Below are 11,607 nucleotides of genomic sequence, written 5' to 3' on the forward strand. Positions count from 1 at the left end.
ACCAAATATTTTATTGATACAAAAGCCGGAAAATAAGGGGCGCGGTTTGGAAGAGGGGAGAATGTGCAGATTAGCGGTGTAGATGGCATAAATATAGTAAGTTAGGCACTGTTTGAAACTATAAAGGAAAATAACAACTCGAGTTTTTGAAACTCGAGATTTACATAAAAAATCGAGTCTCAGAAACTCGCTTTGCGCTTGCTGAGGTGGACCAAATGCCACCTAGATCTCGAGTCTCTAAAACTCGTTTTACTCCAGATAAAACTCGAGTCTATAAAACTCGAGTTTTACTATATCTTATTTTTAAATTATGTTTTCATAAGCATGAAACTCGAGTCTTAGAGACTCGAGTTTTTCCAGAGTAACTCGAGTCTTATAGACTCAATTTCCTCTAGACAGTTTATTTAAAACCCAGCCCGTGGCATTAACACTCACAGAGAAAGCCTAAAAACAGAGCTCCTCTCAGCCTCACTAACTCTCACTCACTCACCCTCACTAACTCTCACTCACCCATAACTCTCTCACACCACTCACTCTCACAAAACCACATTGGGTATGAAATGGGTAGTGAATGAATGTAATGAATGGGAATGGGTATGTAATTATCAAAATTTTATTCATCATTTCTAGGTTTTTATTTTTATCATGATCTTACAAATTTCTTTGACTTTATTTATCATTGGTTTGGGTATGAAATGGGTAGTGAATGAATGTAATGAATGGAAATGGGTATGTAATTATCAAAATTTTATTCATCATTTCTAGGCTTTTATTTTTATCATGATCTTTCAAGTTTTTTTGACTTTATTTATCATTGGTTTGGGTATGAAATGGGTAGTGAATGAATGTAGTGAATGGGTATGTAATCATGCTCCTCTACCCACCTAATTCTTTCAGAACCCTTTTAGGCATTATAGGTCACCACACAATGGAGTAATAGATAATTCCGTCTCTCCATCCACTAGGATTAGAAGGTTTACGTCTTGGCCTTTAGATATTAATGGGCACTCTATAACCTGGCTTGAATATGTTCATTGGTAAGATTGCATTACTTTTTTCCCTCACTTTACAACTATGTGATTTAACTAACATAGGACTTGACTTGAACAAGTTCACAATGCCTGATGTTGTTATAATCATATACCACGGTGGTCCGCTTATCAATCCCAATGCGAACAAGGGATTGCCATTTGAGGGGCCGGGTATGAAGACCTATTATGCCCAAGTTGATCGTAGGTTGAAAACCCTTGATGAATTGAAGATGTTTGTCATGGAAGAGTTGTGTAAGAATCCTGATGTGCACAACATACAAATTACTTATCGTATGCCAAATGAAATCTTCAAGCACCGTATTAATTACAAGTATATGGTGATAGAAACAAACAAACATGTAAAGATCATGTTTGACAAGTTGGAGAGTATAGCTGAAGTAAGTAACATTGAGTTGTACATACAGTTGGAGCCGCGTGCAGGATGGCAAGAGGATATCCAACAAACAACCACAAGCTTACAAGTTACGATTCCGGATGCTCAATATGAGTATTCTACACATGTAGAGGATAATAATGTTCATGCCGATGGTGATGATGATGATGATGATGATGATGACGACGACGACGACTACGTTGATGAGACTACTGCCGTTAACAATGATGATGACAATGATGATGACGATGATGATGATGACTATGTTGATGAGAATCTTGCCATTAACGGTGAAGATTTTGCCGATAAAGATGAGTATGAAGACATGATTGACAGAGGGGACTTTCGGGACTTTGAGGACTTTGAGAGGGACATTGATGACGATGAGACATTGGACGGTACTAAACCTGATGCAGACAATGTTATTAGTGTCCAAAACATTACGAACACAATCCTTGCCTACGCACCTCCTGCGTTGTCATTCTCTGCAAATACTTGGGAAAATATGGTTGATCCTTCGCATATTGAGGTGCCATTTATGTCTACTTGGAGAGAGGGGATGAATTTGTGCAAAGGGTTGACTTTTGCCAGTAAAGTGGAGGTGAAGCGCGTATTAACAATTTGTGCCCTCAAGGAAAACAAACACTTTAAGATCACTAGGTCGACGAGGAAAATTTTTTGTACGAAATGCGTGCATGAGTCATGCAAGTGGTATGTCTACGCAGTTATGAAGCCCAAGCTCCAAAATCTATGGATGGTCACCGTGTATGTGGGTCCTCACACGTGTATACCAACTAGGGTGCGAAATGATGGTAGAATGATGAGTTGTAATTTTATTGCAGCAGAAATCCATAACAAGTTACGTGAGGATCACACCACTCAAATTAAGCATCTCAGATCTCTGATAGAGGCGAAATATAATGGCCATAAGCCTTCTTACTACAAGGTATGGGATACGAAACAAAAGGCGATTGCGCTTATGTTTGGAGATTGGGAAGAATCTTACCAAAGGCTGCAAAAGTTGCTAATGGCGTATATTGATCAGGACCCGACTACCCAGTTTTGCTATTGTGTCACACCCACCGATGAAGATCACACCGTATTGTTGCATTATGTGTTTTAGTCTTTCGGTCCATGCATATCAGGATTCAAATACTGCAAGCCGGTTATCAGTATTGATGGGACCCATCTGTATGGTAAATATCAGGGAAAGTTGTTGGTCGCAATGACAACCAATGCTAACAACAAGGTATTCCCTCTCGCCTTTACTGTTGTGGATTGTGAGTCAGGGTCCAGTTGGAGGTGGTTTTTACGATGCCTCAGAGAAACGATTGGCCACCTGATACCTGACGACGGCATTTGCATAATTTATGACCGACATCTCGGTATCAAAAACGCCATTGCAAACTGGCCTAGAAGGGATGATGGAAAAGCAGGGGTATTTCATAGATATTGTCTTCGACATGTTGCTAGCAACTTCAACACCCATTTTCAGAACTCGACTCTAAAGTCAGCGGCGTTGAAAGCGGGATATGCTAGTCAGGTAGTTAAATTTGCTACCATAATGGACTCCATTAAGCAGGTGGAAATTGAGGCCATTAGGAAGAAGAAGAAGGTGACGGGGAGGGATGGTAAGGAAAAGAATCAAAATTATCTTCCATACACATACCTAATGAGCGAGGATGTGGACATGTGGACCCAGTCATACGATGGTGGGAGACGTTTTGGAGCAATGACAACCAATATATCGAGTGTTTCAATGGTGTCTTTGAAAGGTGCACGGGGCCTTCCTATTGCCGCGTTGGTTGAGTTCACTTGGAACAAACTTGTTCAATATTTCCACGACCGGCACAAAGAATACCATTATGAGTTGTCAGAGGGTAAGAAATGGAGTGAATATGCCTTATCCACGTGGGATGGAAATAAGCGTAAATCTGAGAAACACTATCTCAAGCCATTTAGCAATGAAGAGCTGATATTTCAAGTAGTTACCCAACTCAACATGTGTAGCGCAGGAGGGGGAAACCACAGTTACGAAGTTCGGTTACGGGAAAAAACATGCAGTTGTGGGAAATGGCAAAATATAGGAATCCCGTGTTCACATGCAATTAGAGTATGTGACTATTTACATATTGATTCGACCACATATATTCACCCATGTTATGGTTTGAACAATGCCCTTAACACTTATGAGCATGCATTTGTGGTTCCTAAGTCACAGTCATTATGGAGGGATCCCATGGGGCCAAAGTGGTTGCCTAATCCGGCATTGTTGCGGGCCAAAGGTCGACCGGTGAAGTCACGAATAAGCCCAGCTAGATCATTTAGGACGCGTCGGACATGGTTATGTGCTCGGCTGCCTACAGGAAGCATCTCCAACAACGCTAAATGGCTTTCAATCTGAAACCGAGAAAGAACCAGTACAATTAGATTTGAGACATTTACATATCAATTGTAGAATGGATAATATAGTATTTATTAATCTACCCAAATACTCAACTAAGATATGTCTAATTAGAACACATTACCTATATATCTAATTTTGTGCTGTTGCGGTCGACATACTTTCGAGTGACCGAACGGTACCAGCGGTAATAGTCATGATCGCGAGGCATCTTACCAGTCTGAAGAGGTGCATGGCAAAGTCGTTGTTGTCTCATATCCCATGTAAGGATATACGGTCCATGCTCCTCCCTCCAATTCTTTTCCACCTTCCCACGCAAGTCCATTTTATGCAGTCTTTCATCGTACACAACATGGTCGGGCCGCTCTTGCTCCAACCCAAACTGACGAAGGACACGATCTGGGTGGTGTATCTCTACTATGCAAAAACACACAAGTGGCACCCTTGCCGTCCACGTATCCCTCCCTGCAACGCAAAAGTCAGGAAGGTGGCCGAAGTCTGCCTCGTATGGCTGCCACACAATCTACAATAGAAACAAAAAAAAATTATCATAACATCAAGGAATGAAACAAGGGAGAATACATAGATAAAGGGAAAAACAAAAATTAAAACAGAAGATATGTTAAAGGATGAAGCAATCATATTCTTAAGGAAAATTAACATAACCAAACAAAATTTTTGTTTGCCATACTTGGTCCGGCTGCAATCTAACTAATTGCTCGCGATAGTGGATCAAGGCCATGCCGGATGGCCTACTCTTCGAGCTTGGCACCCGCACCCACCTACAGTTACAAGCGAATAACATAAGATAAGATAATACCCATGTTATAGTTACTAAGAAGAGTACATTGCAGAACACACACAATATCAGAAAACTACTTACTTAAATGCAAGTGGAGCATATGGCCATGGGCCATAATCACATCCAGGTGGGGGCTCTATCCTTGGGCACAAGAATGGCAACCTTGCCCATGCCCAATACTGGACCAATGTGCACGCCCCACCAATCTGTGATGCCCATTTCTCGCTTGCCCGACACAACTCTATGTACAACCAAGCCAAGCAACCACTACCCCAACTATACTGTGGCGGATCACGAAGGTCACGCAAGAACGCCAAGAACATCAAATGCACCCTATCTCCCGACTTGTCCATGAAAAGCTTATCCCCTAGCAGCGCTAAAATATAGTACCGGGCATACTGGTGTATCTGCATCTCCGTTGCGTCATGAGGCAGTGGTGCTGCAATGGCGTCAACAAGACAGCTGATGAGAATTCTTTGCCCCACCAAAGTTTTGTTGTCATTCGCCGGGGTAAAACCAAGCAACTCCATGCACAGATCTCGCCAGTCCCCATCCACCACAGCAGTTGGCCCAACCAAGACCTCACCGTCTACAGGAAGTCCGAAAATGACCTCCACATCTTGTAGGGTGATTAACATCTCACCATGTGGAAGATGGAACGTATGCGTCTCCGGCCGCCATCGCTCAACTAGGGCCGATATTAGGCAATGATCTATCTCTCTAGAAGGGACCCTAAACAATCCTTCCAGCCTTAGCAACTTGATAATATCAATCACCCGATTATCTCCCATCTGAATGCTTGCCATCTCCTTAGTGCGACCACAGCACGTAAGTGGGCCCGGGTCCTGCAAAATCCATAAAAATTATAGCAGTTGTTACAACTACAAATACAACTTTGAAAGAACTTGCTAACTAAAAGTCAAAGACAACATAAAAATTAAAGTGGTTGTTAGAGCTAGATATTTCACCTCGCCATTCCAAATGTCCTCTGATCGATGATATCGTTGTCGCGTCAACAATGACCCATCAAGTGGACCAGGGTGCAAGATCTATGGCTCGTCATCAATCTGAGGCTCCATACTGCAAACATTCAGATACTCAACTGTGAGATCATTAATAGTGTGGGGGCAAAGGAATGCTATTCTACATGAAAAATAAATCTATACTGAAGAGCAGCTTATTGGCATTATTTAAAAAAGGATGCTAAAAGAATAGAAAGCAAGAAGAAGTACAGCCTTGATCTTTTATGTTCCTATGTTTACCTATTCATTTGAGTTAAGCTGAGTGGTACTGAATTTGTACACTAAAGATTCATTGTTGAACACTAATGCAACAGGTTATCATTGGCAGTTTGACCTTTGAATTTGTAGGAATTTCTAACTCTCGAGGAGATTTATATATTCTATGGGGATGTGGATGACTTTTTGTCCCATGGCATAACCAGCTACCCTACCTAATTAAACTAGGCAATGTGAATCAGAAAGAAGAAATGAAGAGAGGGAAGAGAATTGGATAATGTTATGTTAAAGTGGATGAGTCATATTTTTCATTATATGGGCACTAAATACTAATTAATAAATAGTAGATCTAGTTCGCTGTGGTATTATTTCCATTGAAAGTAAAATGACAACGTGCAATATTTGGATGTAATAATTTTAGTTGACAAGTTGCAAGTAATGAGAGTGTAACATTTTTTTCCCCTTTCTTTTTGATAAACAGAGAATTCATCACTTATATAACAAATATGACTATTTTTACAAATACTGACCATGGGCCCGCCTCAATCGCTCTCATGTCATCTCAAGCCGGTCAGGTGCAATAATAATAATTAGCATCATCAAACGCACTAGACACATTTATCTATTGAAGTTATTGTGTAACTAACTTCTATTTTTTTTGAAATGCGTGTAGGTGGGTATATATGGTTACACGGCATATTCAGCGAGTAAGTTTGGGCTTAGAGGTTTGGCGGAGGCGTTACAACAAGAGGTTATAGCTGATGACATTCATGTCTCTCTTATATTTCCTCCAGACACTGATACTCCTGGCTTAGTTGAAGGTGTGTATGCACACTTAACCTTAACTAACACATAACTGGATTGCTTAGGATATTTATTGAGTTTGTAGTTCGAAAAAGCTTACAAACTGAGATGGCAATTAATGTGATTGATGTCATATCGGCAATCTACCTAGGAGTGAGTTTAGTTACTGAAGAGTTTAAAGTAATCGCTTTTAGTATCTATAGAGTCATGATGTGTCAATTTTTAGTTTAGTCATGTCATCTAAGGAACTAAAAACAATCACTTTTAACTTTAAGTTCCAAAATTGCTCATGAACTAATGTTTAGGGACCAACATTTGTATAGAAGAATTACATTGTTTAAAAGGGCACACATCAGTTTGTGCTACTCCTAGGATCACTCTGTATAGTTTGAGCCTTTGAGGCTATAGTTTTGTATTTTACTGCATGATAATTAATCTATAATTATTGACTGCAAGAGTTAATGATCATTAATCTATAACAAATATGACTATTTTAACATAAGACAAAAAGTTATAAACTGAACTTTTACATTTGAAATATTAGGGAGAAAAAAACATAGTAATTTACCCAATGTACGGCTACTTTAGCATCAATTTCACTAATTATGTAAGGAGTGATTTGCTTTATCAACACTTTAGCATCCATTTCAATTATTAGGTCATGGTCTTGCTATATCAGTAACATCATATAAACAAAACAAAACAAAATAAAAATCCTAAATTCATGACTCTGTGAATTAATCTAGAAGAACCCAGAAAAATGTTAGGAAAAATCAATTCCGTGAAAGGCTATATCATAAACAACAAACCCAACTCTTCATAGCAGGACCAAAAGGTGTAAGCACCCATGGAATTAGAGAAGAGAGAGAGGCTTATCGGCGGTGTGTTACGGCGGACCGGCAGTCGATGTAGCAGCAGCTGAGAAGCGAGAGAGAGAGGGTTCTGAGGAAAGAGGAGAGCATTTGGGTGTTTGAGTGAGAGTATTTCCTTTGAGAAAGTGAGAAAGTGTTTGACAAATTGAGAGAGAGCGTTTGAGAGACTGAGAGTTGAGAGATTAAGAGAGAGCGTTTCAGGATGTATGAGAGAGGAATATTGTGCAAATATCGAGTCTTATAAACTCGATATCTACGTAGCTAAATTCCTCCACGTGGAAAATTCATCCACGTAATGGTAGTGACAAACACCACAACTCGAGTTTTAAAAGATCGATTTTTAATTAAATCTCGAGTTTCTAGTACTCGAGATGTTAGTTTCCCACATTCTTTGAAAACCGGCCAACTAACGAAATCATTAGCACAATACCGCTATTTGGAAAGGGTGTTCATTGGAAGAGTATTTTGAGGCACGTTGTTCGGTTGTTTTTAACATGAGAAATAATATGCAATACTTTTATAATAAATTTTAAGTAGCAGGTTGATATTAGTTGTTATTGTTGAGACTAAAAAGTAACCTTCATGTTAGGTTTAAATTTGAACCAATAACAACTAATTACTTGTGATTTGTTGTAAAAATGTTGTAGACTTAGCATCTCTCTTTTAATATATGTGTAGGTAAAAAAGTTTATAGAAATGTGTGTAATGTTGTTTAAAATGTGTTGAATTGTGTTAAAACTTTGCTACATATATTTAATATACGTGTGAGTGAAAAAATCTATAGAAATGTGTGTAATGTTGTTTAAAATGTGTTAAGCTGTGTTAAAACTATGCTGCCAAACAGCCCTAAAATTTATCCCAAATTTTGGGCCAACCTATCCTCAGGCTTGGGGAAACGGGAAACCCAAAGAATATTTTTTCCCCCCTGCTGGGTAAAAATAAGTAAAATAAAATGTTAAGTTGAAATTACATTTAAACCAATTTAGGGGTGTAATTATTTCCTTTTTAATATCTCAATAAAAGGGAGGGGGAATTTTTTTTTTTTATCCCAGATAAAAATCCTACTCGTATAATTTAAGTATACATATGTGAAACCCCTTCTTAAACTCCACTAGTATGTTGAGAGTACACAATGATTAGGGGAATTTGAATTTTAAAGTGTTGGAAATACCACAAAAAATAATTGTTCAATATACTAAATAGGTGTCAAATTCTAAAGTGTTACAAGACCGTTGACACCCCTTAATTAGTCATCGTACTACTCATTGTTTAGTATTCTAATAGATGAAGATATTATTTTTGGTTCCCACATTTTCGAGTCATTGTTAATTTGATCTACATTTTGATAGCAATTAAATTGGTCATTGTTATTTTTAACTTGCAACCAATTTGATCCCTTTCATCAACTCATTAATAGAAATTGCTTACATGGTACCATGGTTTTAAAACTAGATTGCATGTTTCAACCAGAAAACAAACCCTAATCCAATCTAGTAAAAATGTCAAAACTGGTGGTTCAATGAATAAAAACCAAGAACCGTTCCCTTTTCTAATTTTATTTTTTTACTTTTTTTATTTTACCAATCCAGTTAGAACCATATGTGTCATATATGTGCATCAATTGCACTGGACATGTTAGGATGCAGACGCATTTCTCTGTTCCAATATGTCTAATGCACTAATGAACTGAACACAAGCTGTGTCCATAAAATAATAATAAATATTTTTAATAAATATTAAAAAATGTCACATTAACATTTAAATTGAAAAAAATCATTTCTCAATTTTAAAGATATAAAAAAATGTGGGAACATTCACATATTTTCTTACTTGGAAACCAAACAAAAAAAAAACAAATCAAACAATCTCCAACTCCATTAGACACAAAAATCAAATTTAGCAAGCTCCAAACACAACCCAAATATGAAGAAGAGAAACTCAAAATAAAAAGATTGTTTCTCATAAAATCAAAGCAAAAATATTTGCCTTCACCTATAGTGACCCTTAACCACACTCAAACCAAGCTCCACCAAAAAGGCAAAATTTTCTTAATAGTAATTTTTAAGGAAAATTTTAGGTGAATAGCATGCGGAGATATTTAGTTATGTAGCATGTTTTTGGAACTTGTGTTTGTCAAACTCGAGTTTTAACTCAAAATTGAGTTTATCAAACTCAAGCTCCAATTAGTTTAGGTCGTGTGGCAATTTGAAGTGGAATTAAAAAAATAAAAAATAAAAAATAACGTGGAACTCGAGTTTACTAAACTCTAGTTCCAACTTGGTAAAAAAATTACCCACCTGGAACTCGAGTTTATTAAACTCGAGTTCTAGGTGGGTAAATTTTTTTCCTAAATAGAACCCAAGTTTGCTAAACTTGAATACCAATTAATTACAAAACCTGCCCCAATTGTCTCAGTTTTTATAACTCACAAATCACACTTTGTCGCCCACACCCAAATCTCACTTGTCCCAACTCTCCCACACCCAAAATCTCTTTGTCTTCACACTGAGAAACTTTCATTGATCATTCTACAAAATTAAAATCTTCCTTCTTCTTCAATTTATAGGTAAATATCTAAACCACTTTCAATTATTTTTTTTTTTTGTTAGACCTAGTTAATATAAGTTTTCACTTGGTAGATATATATATATATATATATATATATATATACCACTTTTATAGTGTTTATGGGTCATGTGTTATTTGTTCTTTATTTATTTATTTTTTTTTTGTATTTGTATTTGTAATGGGTTGTTCTTTGCAATGTGTAATGAGTTTTTCTTTGTAATGGGTTGTTATTTGTAATGTATATGGGTAATACATTATTAATATTTGCAATGTGTTGTAATTTGTAATGGGTTGTTATTTGTAAGGTGTAACAGGTTTTAATTTTTATAGGTTAGTGACCATATAAAAATTTGCTTGAGTATAAAAATTCAATGTTTATTTATGCTTGGAGATGGTATTTTATATTTGCTTGGTTAATCATACAATGATATCTTTAATAAAAAAAATTTCTTGGAAATTTCAAAAATATTATCTCTAGTGTTATTTTAGTGGACCACACAATGTTATATTTTATATTTTATATTTGCTTGGAGATAGTAAAAATTCAATGGTTTATAATTGTTTGGTGGACTATAAAATGTTATCTTTAATGTTTATATTTGCTTGGAGACAATATTTTATAGTTCATTTCTAATAAAAGTATTATATTTGTCACTAAATTTTAGTAAACTCATTTGACTTTGAATAGGCTTGTAATGAGTTCAATTGATTTAGATCTATATTATGGTAGGGAGCCCCGTAGTGATGTGACTCATGGTATGATGTATGAAGGGCCGGTAAAAAGTTAGAGATTATTCAATTAAAAAAAACAGTGGAGATCAATTTGAAGAAGTTGAAAAATAATATTATGAAAGAGTTGGATTTGGACCGTCGGTTTCATGACATAAAAATTATATATAGTGCTCCTCATGAAGTTTTCAGTAACAGTATTGTCTTTACGCCTATTGAAATAAAATGAGACAAGCATGTTAAGATTATGTTTGACCAGATAAACTCTATGCCCTAGTTAAAAGCTGTTGAGTTATATATAAGTGTGGAGCCTCATACAAAAGTTGGCGATGAAGATGTGCAACAAACAACTTTGGAATGTGGTGGAGAGGAAGAATTACAATCATTAAGAATGTTGAGATCAAATTCAATAAGGATCCCAATATAGAGAAAAAGAAGTCATACTCATATCTAACGAATGAGCATCTGTTAACGTGGACATTGTCACATGATCGTGGATGCCGTTATGGGGCAATGACAACCAATATGTCGGAGTGTTTCAATGGTGTACTGAAAGGTGCACGTGGACTACCAATATCTACTTTGGTGCAAACTTATCCCCTGTTTCAATAATTGGTGCACAAAGATTTTAGGTGATCTCGTACATGGTCAAGAGTTCAATAGTTATGCCATGGATACCTATGAAGCAAATTACAAAAAAAAGGGAAAAGATATTATGTGAGGCCATTTCACCAGCAAAATGGTGCATATCAAGTTTGCACAACC

The 11,607-nt window shown here is 36.9% G+C and overlaps 1 protein-coding gene across 1 annotated transcript; it reads right to left on the reverse strand.

Moving 5' to 3' along the window:
• Positions 1-3,953: 3,953 nt before the first annotated feature.
• LOC142632600 (serine/threonine-protein phosphatase 7 long form homolog) lies at positions 3,954-5,161 on the reverse strand. The gene is made up of 3 exons (XM_075806975.1): positions 4,713-5,161; positions 4,521-4,611; positions 3,954-4,352 (listed from the first exon to the last, which is right to left on the reverse strand). The coding sequence occupies exons 1-3, from the start codon at positions 5,159-5,161 to the stop codon at positions 3,954-3,956; spliced, it is 939 nt and encodes a 312-aa protein (XP_075663090.1).
• Positions 5,162-11,607: the final 6,446 nt, after the last annotated feature.

This window comes from Castanea sativa, chromosome 4 (genome assembly GCF_040712315.1).
Source record: "Castanea sativa cultivar Marrone di Chiusa Pesio chromosome 4, ASM4071231v1".
NCBI lineage: Eukaryota > Viridiplantae > Streptophyta > Magnoliopsida > Fagales > Fagaceae > Castanea > Castanea sativa.

What these genes read in the sequence shown, in the direction of transcription:
- LOC142632600 (XM_075806975.1), bottom strand. Translation starts at nt 5,161, where the DNA reads ATGGAGTTGCTTGGTTTTACCCCGGCGAATGACAACAAAACTTTGGTG. An exon ending in TATGCTCCACTTGCATTTAA is followed by an intron (nt 4,612 to 4,712) that starts GTAAGTAGTTTT and finishes TTGTAACTGTAG; the next exon opens with GTGGGTGCGGGTGCCAAGCT. An exon ending in TTAGATTGCAGCCGGACCAA is followed by an intron (nt 4,353 to 4,520) that starts GTATGGCAAACA and finishes TTTCTATTGTAG; the next exon opens with ATTGTGTGGCAGCCATACGA.